Here is a 16787-nt window from a genome sequence, read left to right as displayed (position 1 = left end):
TCTAAAACCCGCCCCTCAGAATCGATTTTGGGACATTTTAAATCGATTCTGAATCGTAGTAAATGAGAATCAAGATTCTTATGTGAATCGATTTTTTGGCACACCTCTACTGGATTATAAAGAACACAGGATTAAAAGGCACATTAAGCGAAACAAAACAGTCAGATAAGTCAAACTTTACGCAACTCATTAACAGTCACTCTCAGCATTGTTCAGTTGTACGACATAAAATACAAAACTCTTACTTCTCAGTTCATTCCTTTCAACAAATTCAGAAGTTAAACATTGGGCGATTTCATTATCAAGCATGCCCGGAGTTTAGATAGTGGCATTACTCACCCGGCCTTCTCTTCCTATCCTTAAACACGCCAGCTCCCACCTTAGACAAATACTTAAAATTTATTCGTACAAAAAATCCTGTCATAAAACATTATTTTAATATTTTTAATAATATTGTAAATCTGTCGTAAAAAACTGTGTGGAGCGAGCACCCTATTTTTGTAGCATGACAGCAATTTCACAGTTTCACATTTTAACATTGTACACTACTAAGGATGCCTACATCAAAATGAAAAAGGGTGTCGCTAGTGCTGGGCGATATGGGAAAAATCATATATCACGATATGAAATTTTTTCCATATATTTTTTCAATATATATATTTTTTCCATTTTTTCCATATATCACAATAACGATATATCTCATGATATACCACATTTGAGTATGCTTTCAGTTATTCTTTGAAAAATATGACAAAATAATATCACTGCTTACTTTTTTCCAACTTTTTTTTAAAAGGACATTAAACTTTCACAAATGAGAATTACTACCTTTTAGTGCAGCAATATATATGTATTAAATGAAAACAGATGAGGTAGATGCAGTAGCTATTTTTTTAATTATACAGGTATTTGATAATAAATTATCAAAATAAACTTAATTAACATTTTTTAAAGTGTATGTCAAATAACGAAAAGCAGCGCCATGTCGCAAAACCACATTATGAAACTTTTTTTGAGTTTATGCAAAGTGACCATGCCAATACATTTCATCGTAGCCTACTTAATATATTTGCATGAATAATTGATGAAATTACTGTAGAAACAATAGGGTGATGTTTATCGTCATATTACACAGCACTAGGTGTCGCCATGTTTTCCTGAGGCAATCAGTGTACGGATGCCCAGACAGGACAAATGCAAGATCATTTTACACCACTGGGAGCCTCTGGATCTTGTAGGCACAGTGCAGAAATGGTATGTCTCCAAAAGATTGCACTGTGTACCACAAAACCAAACAAAAGGCACACTGTCAATTAAAAATAAATAAATAACTAAAATAAGGATTTAGATGCGCCTTCTTGTCCGAAAAATACAGTACATTGTTGCACTGATGGTCTGATTGCAGACTGTTTTTATTAAATAACCAAACCAAAATTTGTTTTACTGTTTTTTTTTTTTCCCATCTGTAGGTTAGAACTCCTCATATCACATGATGTGTCACATAATCTCCTCACACTTGATAAGCAGCTGTTAGAATGTTGTGCTACTCTAGAGCTTTGAATTTTACTACGATATATGTGTGTTTAGAGCTTTGCGTGTGCGTAAGAAGACAGCAGGTGAGAGGATGCCAGTGCAGATGATTGGTGATATTCTTTCCTCGGAGCTTGCGCACATGCAGGCCTACATCCGCTTCTGCAGCTGTCAACTCAACGCCGCTGCGCTGCTGCAGCAGAAAACTGACGCATCTCCAGACTTCAAACTCTTCCTAAAGGTAAATAAAGTTCTGCTGATACTTTACAGCTGCCAACACAAACTTTAGCGCTGGAAGACCATTTCCACTACAGCCATTAAGGTTTGTTGTATGTTGCTGTATATGTAGATTGTTAATAAGTAGATTAGATTAATGATTATCTGATTATTGCTTTTCACTATTTTTATTTCTGTAGAAAATTGCCACTAATTACCGTTGTAAAGGAATGCCGCTGTCCAGCTTCCTGCTGAAGCCCATGCAGAGGATCACGCGCTACCCTCTGCTCATCAGAAACGTAATTTAGTTCCACTGAATATATATAGACAACGTGCTGTAAATGACTGTATTTTTTCATATTTGGGCCGTGATTTTAGTACAGTACTAGAAATAAAAAAGTAAATAAAATCCTAAAACTTTCTTCTGTGTGTGACTGCAGATTCTGGAGAACACTCCAGCAGGACATGCAGATCAGGCTAACCTGCGGGAGGCGCTGGACAGAGCAGAGGAGCTGTGCTCGCAGGTGAACGAGGGCGTGAGAGAGAAGGAAAACTCTGACAGGCTGGAGTGGATTCAGAACCACGTGCAGTGTGAAGGAGTAATTGAGGTGAGAGTTTGTGGCCCATTAAGGACATTTACACTGTAATAATTACTAATAAAGCATACTTTACATAACATATATTATATCCTTAACACCCTCTGTTCTGTAAAGATGTGATGAGTTGCTTGGTTGGTCGTTCAAAATAAGATGCAAAATTTACAAAGTCATAAGCCTACATATTAGTTTATTTACAGCTGACATAAGCTTATCTAAACATTTTTAAAGGTTAATTCCAACAAAGTCAGTCAGGGTTTGTACCGTCACGGAAAAACTGAAAAAGCCATGGAATTTGAAGATGGCAATTTCCAGGCCTGAATTAGTTTGGAAAAAGAAAAATACCCAGAAAGTTTTGGAAGTCTATAAATCATAGTGTTTCCATTTATTGACTGCTAAAAGCTGTATTAGTATTAGTTTGAAAAAAATATTTTAATTTAGTTTGGGTACATTTATCAGGTCACTTTGCATTATCTAGATGTCTGTGTGAGTCCTAAACTGACTGGATTTTTAGCTTTAACTATAATTAAATTTGTTCAGAGAGATAAATACTGGAATATATAAGGAATAAACACAATGACACAAACTGCAAAACGTTTGTACAGATGTTTTAAAGATTGTATGGTCATGAAAACGTGCTGCAAAATCATGAAAAGGTCATATTTTTGGGGAATTTATTGGTTAAAAAGTGAATAAACCCTGTTAGTACAAATGACGTCTTAACGCAGCTTTGCGAATATGCCTAAGTAAATGATTATGTAGGTTTATGTTTGTCATCATGGAAGGCTAATGTACGCCGTAGGCACTCTTTTTTTTAATTACAGATATTGTTGAATACATTACCTTTTAAAAATTACCTATATGACACCCCTAAACATCTATGTACATGCTTTCAGTTATTGTGCTAAGTTTGACAAACTGAAAATAGATATAACATTTAACATGTGCTTTATATATATTCCAACCACATTTTACATTGTATATTTTCAGTATGTAAAATGTAAAATTTTGGGGGTATTTTCTTATACTCAAGGCCACTTTACAAAGATTTAACTACACATTTCTAAATAAAGATTTAGGGCCTTAAATCTAAGTAATGAGAATATTTTGCTTCCAAAGTAGAGCGAGGTGTATCCATACGCAGTCAGTCAGTGTTTATTATATTTAATTGTAAATATTGTGTGTACTGAACCTCTTACTCTTGCCTGTGTAGCACCTGGTCTTTAACTCTCTCACCAACTGCCTGGGTCCCCGCAAACTGCTCCACAGCGGCCGAGTGTGGAAGACCAAGAGCAGCAAGGAGCTGTGGGCCTTCCTCTTCAGCGACTTCCTCCTCCTCACCTACACGGCCAAGCAGTTCTCCTCCAGCACCGACAAACTCTTCAGCCCCAAATCCAACACCATGTACAAAATGTACAAAACGGTACAGTTTCTGAGATCTTCCCTTATATACTGTATATATATATATGTAGAAACACTTTTACATTTTTTCCAGCTGAATTAACCATAGAACGATAGAGTTCCTGTGCAGTATGTATTATATATGAAAAGTATAATCTCTCTTCTCTTGGCTTTTTTCTCAATAGCCTGTGTTTCTGAATGAAGTGCTGGTTAAAATGCCATCTGACCCATCCAGTGATGACCCCATTTTTCACATCTCTCACATCGATCGTGTATACACACTCAAAGCCGACAGCATCAGTGAGAGGTACACACACACACACACTTACAGTACCAGTCAAAAGTTTGGACACACATTCTCATTAGTACTTGATCTTTATTTGTATTATTTCTCAGGTTTTTTTAGATTAATATTATATACTTAATAACTACAAAGGAACACATATGCAGAACGTGCTTGACCTTCACAAACACCGAACATAAAAACCCAACCCAGGTGGTTTGGGACAAGCAAGGAAAGGAAAAGCAATTAATAAGAGCTCAGCACCTCTAGAACTGTTTTAGGAGAGTTGGAGAACCCTTCCAGGTTCTACTTCATGAAGCGACTGATAGAATGAATGCTAAGTGTGGAAAAAGCTGGCATAAGAGCAAAAGTGCTACTTTGAAGAATCTAAAGTATTAAACATATTTTGACTTGTTCAAAACTTTTTTGTTTACTTAAAAAAATGTGTGTTTCTTCATATTATATCCTATGATGGCCCTGATATTAATCTACAATGTACAAAATAAAAAATGAAGAACAATAAAAAAATAATTAAATGAGAAGGGGTGTGTCCAAATTTTGATTTGTGCTGTACAAACAGTAGCGGTTAGAATTTGTAGGCATCTGATTATTTTATTTAGTTTTGTGATTATTTTTTTGCATCTTAATTGTATTTTTTGTCTTAATACTAGTGTTGTGGAATTTCAAAGGTACAAAGGTCCATATTTTGGTCTATATTTTTGAATATTTAATTGTTATCATAATATATTTATTTTAATTTTGAGTTGCCAAATGCATTGGAATGGAATCTTAACCTATTGCCCTGCGCATGGGTTGGTACTGCCATCTGGCTGAGATGCCATCAGTTGAGCTTGAGCTTCAGTGAAATCTGAACATTGTATTGTTCTCTATTGATTAATTGAATTTATTTAATGATTCAAAAAGTACATACAAAGACAACAGACATTACGCACTTCAAATCATTGAGGATTAAAACACAATGAAGCACGAAGGCTTATTTCCATTGTGGTCCTCTGTTCTGGTTGATCAGGACGACATGGGTCCAGAGGATCAAAGCAGCCTCAGAACACTTCATAGAGACAGAGAAGCTGAAGAGAGAGAAGGCGTACCAAGGTAAGGATGGAGAATTCCTGAAATCTCCAGTCACTCTGTGCTCTGTAATTCTCAGTGTATATGTATGCAGTGTTTAGACTGAATGGTTCATTTTTGGTTGTGGTTTTTAATGTCTCTCACAGCTCGCTCTCAGAAGACCAGCGGTATTGGAAGATTGTTGGTAACAGTTCAGGAGGCTGTGGAGCTGAAGCCCTGCAAGCCTAATGGTAAGAATAATTAAACTATTAACTATGAATCATACATATATATATATATACTCATAAAATGAGTACTCATTAAATAATACTCATTAAATAATAACTCATTAAATAATAACCTACTCATTAAATAATACTCATTATTTACCTACTCCTTCTCATTAAATAATAACCTATTGGTTTCATGCAAAAACCTGGAATTGTTTTAAATGGCAAATTTGCAGTGGAAAAAAATCTTTATAAAAAGACAGTCCATAAGTTTATAATGACAATGTGTAAATGTGGAAAAGATCTTTTAAAACATGCTTTGTAGGCTGATCGCAAATGAATCTGATGATTTTACTGAAGAGCTCGCTACTTTTAGTTCACCAGCTCTCTTCAGTTCCAATTCTTTGAGTTTCTTTGGTTTAATAAATGTGAATAAGCAGATGAAGACTGAGTTTGCTGTTCCGATATGTCTACCATCACAGTAGCTCTTGTATCAGTGCAGTTAGCAGTGCTGCCATTGATCAGGTAGCTATCAAAAGCTATCATAAAGACTGGGGCTCCAAGTGTTCCAGCGGGCTAAGCGTTGCCACTGTAATCAGGAGATCGCCGGTTCGAATCCTGTTCATGTAGCTTGCCATCAACTTTCGGAGAGAGCGCAATTGGCCTTGCAGCATGAGGTGCCTGCGAGCTGATGTATCGGAACCAAGTTTCTGCGCTTTCCTCCGAGCGCACTGTGATGCTACTTAGGAAAAGTTCGAAAAGAGGCGTAAATTGGGAAATAGAAATAGAAAAAATACAAATAAAAAAATGTAAAAAACAAACAAAAGCTATCATAAAGACAGACAGAACAATTCCTGAAAAGACCTACATGCTGTTTTTAAAATGAATACTTTGGATTTGCAGCAATGGCAGCAAAAGCATATTAATGCTTTTTTCCCTTATTTACTGGGGAATGCTACTGTTTATCATTAAAAAGCAAAAATCTGAAGGACTGCAGGTTTAACTTTTAACTTTTCAAAACTTTGTAACATTTTTGCAATATGTCTATGTATTTATTCATCATTTAATATGAAGAATAACAGAAATGTTCAATTGCTGTCAAACAGTAAAAAAAACAACAATGAAGACTTTTTTTTTGTGGCGGCAACAATGTGCAGTCAACGTTAAAGACATTATAATGTGGTCTTTATACCTTAATAAAACATTTTGCTCACAGTTACTCACTGATGGCTACTCTGAGCCACTGAATAAGTAGGGTTTTTTTTTTATAACAGGTTTGTACAACACTTTTATCAGAAAAGCCTGACGACTAAAACGTGTTTAACTGCATTATATTTGTTTGCAACACCCATTTTTCTGATCATATACATGTCATCCCACTCAGCAATAGCTGTAAAACAAACAACAGCAATGATTGCTTTACTTTAAACTACTGGAACGTCTTTTTTTGAATGAGGAAACATTTAAAATATTACAGTAATAGACACTATATATCTTATTCTTAGTGGAAATTGTCTTGTCCCTGTAGTAGAGAAGTATTATCAATAGAATAGGACTCTCTGAAGCAGAATAACATGGACCTACTGGCACCATGACTAATGCCGGATGTAGACTAGACTAGCCTATCCTTTAAAAGCCTCTCAAAATTGAACTGTGGAGCAGTTCCTATACAGCTACATCCTGTACTTTTGTAATGAGTTGGTAATGAGGTGGGGTGATGATCATCTAACATCATGACCTTACTAATGGTCTTGATGCACATTAGAGATAGTTCCTTCAAATTAAAACAGTATAACCTCTTTTTAATTGCCTTAATTTACAAAATGATGGTAGATAAATTAACTCGTGTGTATGTTTGTGTGTTGCAGGTAAGAGTAACCCGTACTGTGAGCTGTCTATGGGAGCTCAGTGCTACACGTCTCGGCCTCAGAACGACACCGTTAACCCCAAGTGGAACTTCAACTGCCAGTTCTTCATTAAAGATCTGTACCAGGACGTCCTGTGCATCACCATCTTTGAGAGGGACCAGTTCTCTCCTGATGGCAAGTACCCAGCATGCAAAACTATTTAACCCCTAGACATTAGCTACTATGGTTAAGATATAACAGGATCATTATTTGTGACGGGCAATTTCATTTTATCACATCGAGTTACTTTCAGGAATGTGCAGATTCCAGATGTTCAGTTGATCCCAGGGTTTTTTTCTTTAAAAGTGTTAAAAGGTATGGAGTAAAATATACAATAAAAGACAGACAGATGTAAATAACCCTTTGTAATAGAATATACAAAATAATAACTCTGCCAAAAAGCACAAAGTTGGCCTTACCTTCAGGAAGATTGACTAAAAATATGACTAAAAATTAGGGTGAGAAATAGGAAAAAATATAAAGAAAAAGAAAAAGTAGGACAGGACAACTATCATAAGTAAATGCGCAAAGCTGGTAGAGACAAACCCCAAACCACTTACAGTCGTAATTGCAGCAAATGGTGGCTCTACTAAGCATTGAAGGCTAAATACTTCAGCACTTCACACTTTTTATTAAAATTTTTATTTGATCAAAAAAATTGAAAACCATGTTTAATTTTTGTTCCACTTCACACTTATGCAGTACTTTGTGTTTGTCTACCACTTAAAATCTAAAAAAAATTACATTTCAGTTTGTGGTTGTAAGGTAACAAAATGTGGAAACGTTTCTCTATTTACTGTTGTTTAATCTCCACATTTTTTTTTATTCTTAATGTACTCTGGGGACAGTTAAATGTATTGCACACAGGAAGTGATGTAAGAACTGTGGTTGTTCTGCAGAGTTGGGTCTGGTGCTGTTAGTACTGATGTTTTGAGCAGCCCTCTGGACTTTCTATTGCTTATTTGATGATATTTTAGAGCACAGAATCCACCGCAGAACTAACTTTTGATCAAAGTTGAGCAAATGGTTTGTAATAGTGTGTGTTTTTAATCAGAATCAAAACTAAATGTGCTGTCCTGACTTTTATGCACTTCTGTTAATTACGCTTAAATACTTGTTTTATTTTCAGACTTTCTGGGTCGTACAGAGGTTCCCGTTGCGACCATAAAGAAGGATCAGGAGGGGAAAGGGCCGCTGACTCGGAGGCTGCTGCTCCACGAGGTTCCCACTGGTGAGGTCAGAGTCCGCCTCGACCTGCAGCTTTATGAGCAGGGGCCTCTCCTCTGACCTCTGACCTTCACCCATTCCTCCTCAGACCTAAAACTCCCTCAGATCAGACAATTTCAGCCAGTGATCTACTGAAATCCAATGAGTTATTGCTGCTGAGCTGCAGATTTCCATTAGCTACACTAGATGGCGCCAAAGATAACGTGCCAAAGATAAATTGTTAATGAGCATTATTGGGTGGAAAACTCCTCTCAGAACAGCTGCAGCATTGTTATGTTGCTTGTTAAGTTTTAATAACTGTATCATGTTCTTCTACCTTTATCAGTTATGATATGAAAATCAGCAAGTGTATCCTTGCTTTCTATTTGCTAAATGTCAATTTGAATGAACGTTTAAACAGCATTGAAACTTTAATTTGCTGAGACATGTTTAAACAATTGCTGAATGAAACATTGTAGAAAATCTAATCTCTTTTTTCTTTGTTTTTAACTTAATTCATGATGTCCAGCAAATTCGTGGTAAGAATATTTTTGCCTGAAACCTATAAGTGGTTTCTCGAGTTCTATTTTATTTGATAAATGAACAGAGTAAAATGTATTGTTGTATTACTTTTTATATTGATTGTTTTATTGTTTTTAACTGCCAAACATTGAACCTATTTTTAAATGGCATTTCCTTTTTATTCTAAAACAAGACAGGATGTTGTTTGTCTGATAATGGAATTTTCTGTGTGGTGCATGAGCTCTATAAGAAAAGTGAAGTGTGGAGGGTGTATGCATTTTATCTGCTGGCAGAGTGGAAACAAGTCAACTTTCAGATGTTAAGCCACTATGAGGCAAGAGTCACTGCTTCTGAGTTTATGAACCCTAATCCTGTTCTTAATTTAGAATCTCAATCTCATTCTGTTCTCACTCTCCGCAGTTTACCAGTTACTCTTTATAAAAGGTTATTTTTATTTCTTACGGCTATATTTATGTACAACACAATAGCTGAGCTTGGAGAAAAAACACACTGACTGAACAATTCAAAAACTCTCAAATAAAAGCATTTGAGAACATTAAAATGTGTGGTCTTTTCTTCTCTGTAATCATTTAGAAATCCGTATACACACTTTCAAATAAAGGTGAATTTTGGATTTGTTAGCTTCTTCAATTTTGTGTAATTTGTACTTTAATACACAAGCTTATATTTATTTTACCGTGGAAATGATAGGAACCAGGGGCTTTATGTATTAAAGTTGTGTACATACAAAAACATTGTGTGGGCCATATTTTACACTCTTGTTCAGATGTCCTAAATCCATAACGACTATAATGTTATATTAAAATGTTAATGTTGAATACTTTGGGATGCTCTACACTCACTGTTTCAGCTGCATATATGCCCATTGAAAAATGAATGAATTTTAGTAAAATGCAAATATAATAAAGAAGCGTAGTTGGGATATATACTTCTCATCCAACCATAATCAGATTCACTGTATCTGGATGGAGAGATTTATCTGAATAGTTTTTTTTTTTTTAACAACGAGAAGCCGGAATGAAAACAAACTGAAATGAAAGAGGAGTAACAAGGCTGTTTTTAAAATATAAGTAGTAGAATGTAAAGATAATTGTGTGAAAATATAAAGAGTGGAAGTAAAAAAAGAAACAACCAAAATTTTTACTTAATTAAGGTAACAAAGTATTTGTATTTCTTTACTTGACACCTCTGGTTTTAGATGAATAAATTCACCACAAAGTTTCTCTAGTACAGAGTGAACAATGTATGAATTTCTCTTTTAAATGTACTCATTAAAAATATTTTAGGTAGCTAGTGTGGAGATAATCACATACTAAATTAACATTAAAAATGATGTTATGAAAAATATAATCCTGTGATTTTAAACTGATGTTCTGTAGAGCATGTCTGATTTTTAGCAGTGCAAGCAGAATATTTACCAGTACATTTCCAAGAACACACACACACACACATACTGCATGAATTCATTTTTTATCTAACCAACAAAAAATAAGTTTCACAAACTGACTTCTTAACATGGATCTGGATGTCATGTGATCACATTAATGAAGAAACAACAGAAGACCAGCATCCACGTTGGAAGCATCGCCCCTCTGCTGTGGGCAGGTAAACAGTGCCTCTACTCCTGCAGAACACAAAAAAAACGAAACTATTCTATTGTACACACAATGGAGCCTTTTAGCAGAGACCCTCGCTCATAACATCTTCTTGCTATTGTTAACACATATTTATAAACTGTAGCGCATCTGTTGATACTTTGTTTGTATTAACTATCCTTATAACCCTTTATCAGTCATCAGTTTCACACTGGTCTGGATATTTTGGGTGGGGGACTATCTCTTATTCTATCTCTTATCTCTTATACTGCACTCCTCATCATTGAGGGTATCAAGTCATCTTTTTTATAAGTTTTATAAGAAGACCTCACTGTATTTACTTTCAGTACTTTATTTATTAGAATAAAATACCTGCAATACTTAAGTACAAAAATGTTGAATACTGTAGTATTTCTACTTTGGAGAATTGTGGAACTTAAAGAACACTTCAACTTCTACTCAAGTCACTTTTTTGAGCACTTGTACTTTTAGGGCGTTTTCACACCTATAGTTGGTTTCTCTGGTTCAAATCAGTTGATGAGTTCATTTAGTTTTCTCCCTTTGTTTGGTTTGGTTTGGTTTCACACAGGCATAAACCTAAATTCACCAAAATGCGAACCAATAAACTAAGCGAGCAGAATGTGTCCTCTGATTGGTCAAAGCTGTCTGGCACGGGAGTAAATTTAAATATACGAAAAAAGTAAATATAGCGAGAAGATTCCAGCGCGTATATCTGTGCTTTAACACTGAACGTTGAACTGCTACGTTTTCAAACACAGTGTTTGGACGTGCAGCGCAGATGTACACATAGGAAACCACATCGTGCACTCACAAACGGACCAGAGTTCACTTTAACCAGACCAAATAGTGCTGGTGTGAAAATGCCCAAAGTTCGGGTCTCCAATGCTTTATACATGTCTGTAATTCAGCACAGTTAATACAGTTTTCTGATCATAAAGTTAACCAGAAAACTTGAAATGGAGAAATGCTGATTCACATGATACGCAGCAGCTTCACTAACAAAAGCATGCACAAGTAGCTGCCTGATTAAAAACTGCTTAATTATAAAACAGTAGGGGTGTAACAATGCACTTTGTTCATAATTCGATATGAGATTCTGGACTAATGATCCAATTTTATATACAATATTTGGAACTAATTCTAAGACTACTGTGATGTTCAATTTAATTTTTTGTGGATATTTACTGAACTTTTTCCATTTTTGGTTACGTTTTACTTTAATTCTACTGTCTTTCAAATTCACCTTACTATTTACAAGTCTGCTTATGAAAATGTGTACAGATTTGTACACTCAAGTAAGGTACAGACCCTTTCAGTTCAGTAAGGTAGTACTTATTACTTGCAACCTCTGCTGGTCCCTTTCCAAAAAGGAGTAGGAGGCAATAATGTGGAACATGGCTACACACTAAAACTGTGAGCCTACATTTTGCAAGGTGTTTCATATAAATAGCCTACATCTTCCATTATGTTTATTGTTATTTTTTTCTTCTTACCTGATGGTTCTTGGCAGGAAGTTCTTTACTCTGGCCTCTTCCTTCTGTTGATGGTCATTCACACACCCTATCATGCAGAGAGCAAAGGTCAAACAAACAAACATTAATAAATAAACATTATTAATTTCTTGCTCAAATGGTATGAAGAGTCATTTAGAGTGGGTGTGGTGTGAAACCCTAGAAGACACATGAATGTTAACTAGTGGGTTTAGATAGTAAATAAAGTGGATATATTAGTGGTGTGGTTATGGTGAAACCTAGTTCCTCTCACCTCCAGTGTGAGGAACACTTAAGTGTAATTTTCTTTACAATTAACCATTTTACACCAAACTATGACTGTGTATTGGCAAGAATACACAATACAATATGTTATTATGTTATTAAATTATTATTAATTCTTGTAAAGCAAAACAATATATTGTGGTTATTAATAATACACATCATGTATACAATTTGAATAATAAAAGAAGACTTTACTTTTCAGAACAGTGGGATCTAATGACAGAATAAAAAACTGCTATCTAGCGGTCCGGATTTGAACACAAACTGAAACGCTGTCTGACACCGATGCAAAAAAGGATGTTGTGTTTTTGAAAATCAATACAGTATTTCAAAACAAAATATTGCAACACAATAATGATATTTCTTACACCCCTCCACCAAACCCCACTCTGAATGACTCACACACTCATTTATGCAGAAATGTTTAAAAAGATCTGTACAACAGGAATATTTGTCACCTGATTGACAGCGAATGATTGCTCTGTTTTCTCTCATTCTTGAACGTGACTGGAGACACAGCGGATCCTTCAAGGAAGGGGTGCTGACCTGGGATTTATGTTTATATAATTAATAACATTGTCACTAAGTAAAGTTATGTATTGACCGATAAAATAAATAATCATAAGTCATAAATAAATATGACTGAGCATATAGGAGTAGGCATTCTGTACAGGGTTCTTGCACCATTTTAAAAGCCAAATTTAGTGCTTTTTAAGACCTTTTTAAAACCTCAATAAATATAAATTAAGTCCCAAAAATGTAGTCATAATTTCATAAATTAATATGTTAGCGAACTCGCCGCTAATGTTAGCTAGTTCTCTGCTAACTTAGCTCTCTCCCCGGATTAGATGTCCACAGTGGGCCACTTTGTTTTCCCACCGACATTAAATGCACCATCTGACAAAATGTAATACCTACAGCAAATTTACAGTAAATTTAAGATAATTTAAGCTTAATTACACAGCAGGGAACCCTGCTGTAGTTTTATTATTACAGTCTTCTGTTTCTTAACCTTTCTCTCACCCTGTTTTTTAAGAATCAGGACCACAAATTTGCTGCACAAATAATGTTGACTATTCTCTAGTTTTACATCAGTGCTCACAAGAACTTAGAGAGTGAGTGTAAAAGCAAGGAAGTGGTTATAATATTCTATCTTAAATTACATAATCTCTACTGAAAAGTATTTACAAAAAGCACACACTACAAGAGCCATGGTTACTATAAACCAGTGCCAAGTTAATGTGGTATACCTTCACACTCTTATTCTTAATTGTTAATAAAACAATTAAGAATAAGAGTGTGAAGGTGTGGTTTATCTCCAATCACATCCTTCAAAGCTCCTCCAGATTTAGGGAGGAGAGAAACATTTTAACATGTAAAATGTACTAATGTGAATTGCATCTTATTTTTGACTCACCTGATAAGAGTTGGGCTTGCAGATCCGGAGCAGGAAAGGGTCATACTCCCGAGAATCATAGCTCTCCAAAGACACAAACCCCTGCAATACATGTTGTTGATGTTGGCTTGTAACAAACAGGGCTTCATACTAACATACTGACACAACATATTTTTCCTAAATTCCAAATAGAAATATTGTCATTTAGAGCATTTATTTGCAGAAAATGAGAAATTACTGAAACAGCAATAAAGATACAGAGCTTTCAGACCTTTAATAATGCAAAAAATATATATATTCATATTCATAGTCAGAAATCAATATTTGGTGGAATAACCCTGGTTTTTAATCACAGTTTAATGCATCTTTGTATGTTCTCCTCCACCAGTCTTACACGCTCCTTTTGGATAAATTTATGCCACTCCTGGTGCAGAAATTCAAGCAGTTCAGCTTGGTTTAATGGCTTGTGATCATATATCTTACTCTTGATTATAGCCAAATGTTTTATAATGTAGTAAAATCAAAGAAACTCTATTGTAAAATTATTTAAATGGTAAAACAGTGGGTAGAAATGTAACTGCATTTCTATTAATGCCAGATGACCTCCAGAGTTTCCTGCCACTCGGACAATGTGATTGGACCACGAGAATTTGGGACAAATGTGTGATGGCACCCTTTATGGTGATGTGAATGTGTGTTGAATGTTGTAGTTTGTGTCTCAAGTGTTGCAGAATCACCTTTGTGTTGCAGTAGTCAATATAGTGTGTCATCATCATCCTTATTGGCTTTGCTCCCTTAAAACTGGCATGTGTAAAGCGCCGCTTGATGCTTTGCTGTATTGGTTGCCACACACAGTCTGTCCACTGCTTATGCAGAAGCCCACACTTCCTCAGAGCAAGTTTGTCCCTGTGATCCAGGTAGAGCTCCAAGTCCTGTGCATACAAACAGAACAGATGCTGGATCCTGGATCAGTTTTTGCATGTAACACTAAACACAGCACAGTCTAAAGTTTGCTTCTTTAGTTTTACCCTGAAGCTATGACAGTAATGTAGCTAACTGCATGCATTAAAAAATCACCTAAAACCATATAGAAATGTTCAGTATAACAGACATGAGTATGTGGTTTCTGATCCTGTAGAATATAATGTTATCTGTAAGCTTGAATACAGTAAAGATTGAATATTCTACATTTTAAGACTTTGGCTTATGTTTATAAATAATAGGCCATGCTCCTCAGACTGCAAGCAAATCAGACTTGTTTCTCAAAGCAGATCTGTAGAAATGACAGTCCCCATGATAAAAAAAAATGATATTCAACTGGGATTCATCTCTTTGCAAAATCTGATTTGACGTGGTTACTGCTTGTCTAGACTATCAAAAATCATTGTAGATTGATCCAGATTTGCCAAAAATTGAATTATACAGTGTCAGAAATTACATTGGCGGTCAGGTTTTCATCCGGTTTTGCGTCTCTATGGACTGTCCCTGTCTCTGCACGTGCACTGTGGGTATCCTGTGTCTCCTCCCCTGTTGCTCACCTGCTCATTTGTAGCTAGGCCCTGTTTCCAGGTGTTTCCTTTCCTTGTCCGTTTGTATAACTGTGTATAGTGCGTAGTCCCCTGTTTTCCCTGTCTGTGGTTGTACGTCTACCGTCAGTTAGGTCCCGTGATATTTAATGTTCTCAGTTTCTTTTGTCTTAGTTTTTGTTTATTATTCAAGCTTCAATAAAAACTCGCACTTCCGTCTGCTCTCCACGTCTCGTTCCTGCTCCCACCTAACATTGCCAATTGACTTAAGATGAAAAACCTGACAAGCGTTGATTTGGGTTTGCAGTTGGACTATTTCATTATTAATTATATTAACAACAAAAAAAACTACAAGTACTTAACTTTAACGGGGGAACAGTCATTAATGTGAGTTTAATGATACAATTGTGTCTTATAATACTAAATACACACACTCTCACACACCTTAATGAATCCATTCTCTGTGTCCAGAAGCGGCTGGGTAATTAGGTCAGCTTCCCGTTGTTCTGAGAAAAACTGCTCCTGTAAGACAAAGCACATTATTCTGTTGATATTTACATCTATATGCAAATTGTAATGCCAAAGGCCATGGGACAGAAGTGTCAAGTGAATAAACATTTTATTTGCAAAGTTGGGTCACCATTTAACATTGCTCCATATATGTGTATTGTTAATATGTCATAAAAGGCATTTCCAATCACAGTGGACAGCACAGTGGGTGCTAATGACTGCGACTGGTGGCATCTGGTTAGAATTGTCCATTAGCTCCAATGAAACAGTCTAAAAGACATGGGACTATATGGGATTCTATCTGTCCCTGTCACACCTTGCTTCTAGGTGAGGGTAGTTGTGCCGAAAAAAGGTTGTGGGTTGAATGAAAAAATGATGGAAACTGCAGTAGCACATCCAGTGCAAGTGAATTTATTTGCATGTGAAATGTATGTATGTATGTGTGTAGGTTTGATACCTGCAGTTTTTTTACTGTGCAGGGAATGTGTGTTCGCCTCAGGTCAGCTGCTGTTTTTAAATGTGTAACAGCTCTGGTTGCACTCCTAATATTAGAGTATCTTCTGTCTGATCCAGCCACTGACATTGAAAACTTCCAGGTGCCAACAAAAAAAAGTACAGAGGTCACATGATACAGAAGTGTACAGCTCTTTTTTTATTACAACAGATTATAAAACATATAGGAATTTAATAGGAAGGTGTTTCTCACCATGGTCTGGAGCACAGGAGGTTGGATCGGTTTGTGAATAAATTTCACACCCACGTTTAAACAGCAAACCTGCAACATAAATGTTGGGCAGAGGACAGTAAAAGCATTTGTCTTACGTTTGTCTTAGTAAAATGTGTTGTCTTACCCCATAGATTCCTCACCTGTTGTGTGGTCCACCTGTCCTGCACAGGTTGAGTAACTGGTTTATTTGAAGTAGTCTTAGGTGTCGCTGTCTTGAACCGTCTCATGTAGCGAGTGTCACATTCCAGCAGCCAGCT

The 16787-nt window shown here is 35.9% G+C and overlaps 2 protein-coding genes across 6 annotated transcripts in view; one reads left to right on the top strand and one right to left on the bottom strand.

The window, feature by feature from the left end:
* Positions 1-9521, top strand: part of itsn2a (intersectin 2a) — an 84335-nt gene extending 74814 nt beyond the window's left edge. For all 4 annotated transcript variants that reach the window (XM_007260478.4, XM_022683287.2, XM_022683286.2 and 1 more), the window contains 9 exons: positions 1588-1771; positions 1947-2045; positions 2187-2354; positions 3556-3765; positions 3929-4050; positions 5057-5139; positions 5262-5345; positions 7193-7366; positions 8361-9521. In XM_007260478.4, coding sequence (XP_007260540.3) covers positions 1588-1771; positions 1947-2045; positions 2187-2354; positions 3556-3765; positions 3929-4050; positions 5057-5139; positions 5262-5345; positions 7193-7366; positions 8361-8518 — 1282 coding nt within the window. In that variant the 3' untranslated portion in view covers positions 8519-9521. The remainder of the gene's footprint in view (positions 1-1587; positions 1772-1946; positions 2046-2186; positions 2355-3555; positions 3766-3928; positions 4051-5056; positions 5140-5261; positions 5346-7192; positions 7367-8360) is intronic.
* A 913-nt stretch (positions 9522-10434) lies between these two features.
* fam228a (family with sequence similarity 228 member A) lies at positions 10435-16784 on the bottom strand. 2 transcript variants are annotated; one of them, XM_049479027.1, is made up of 9 exons: positions 16671-16784; positions 16510-16578; positions 16261-16392; positions 15738-15815; positions 14505-14699; positions 13789-13869; positions 12830-12917; positions 12090-12156; positions 10435-10604 (listed from the first exon to the last, which is right to left on the bottom strand). In XM_049479027.1, exons 1-9 carry the CDS (start codon positions 16755-16757, stop codon positions 10517-10519), a joined length of 885 nt encoding a protein of 294 aa, XP_049334984.1. In that variant the 5' UTR covers positions 16758-16784; the 3' UTR covers positions 10435-10516. The 2 variants fall into 2 exon arrangements, with proteins under 2 accessions (XP_049334984.1, XP_022523425.2); XM_022667704.2 differs by lacking the exon at positions 16261-16392.
* Between the last annotated feature and the right edge of the window lie 3 nt (positions 16785-16787).

Source organism: Astyanax mexicanus, chromosome 1 (genome assembly GCF_023375975.1).
Source record: "Astyanax mexicanus isolate ESR-SI-001 chromosome 1, AstMex3_surface, whole genome shotgun sequence".
Lineage (NCBI taxonomy): Eukaryota > Metazoa > Chordata > Actinopteri > Characiformes > Acestrorhamphidae > Astyanax > Astyanax mexicanus.
The sequence above is the reverse complement of the archived record's forward strand: the minus strand, read 5'-3'. Positions and strand labels throughout refer to the sequence as shown.

Bases quoted from the DNA above. Each gene is read 5' to 3' on its own strand.
- fam228a (XM_049479027.1), bottom strand. From the start codon at position 16,757: ATGAGACGGTTCAAGACAGCGACACCTAAGACTACTTCAAATAAACCA. The intron at 12,918-13,788 runs GTGAGTCAAAAA...CATAAATCCCAG, and splicing joins GCAAGCCCAACTCTTATCAG to GTCAGCACCCCTTCCTTGAA. The intron at 10,605-12,089 runs GTAAGAAGAAAA...TGTGTTCTGCAG, and splicing joins TTCCTGCCAAGAACCATCAG to GAGTAGAGGCACTGTTTACC.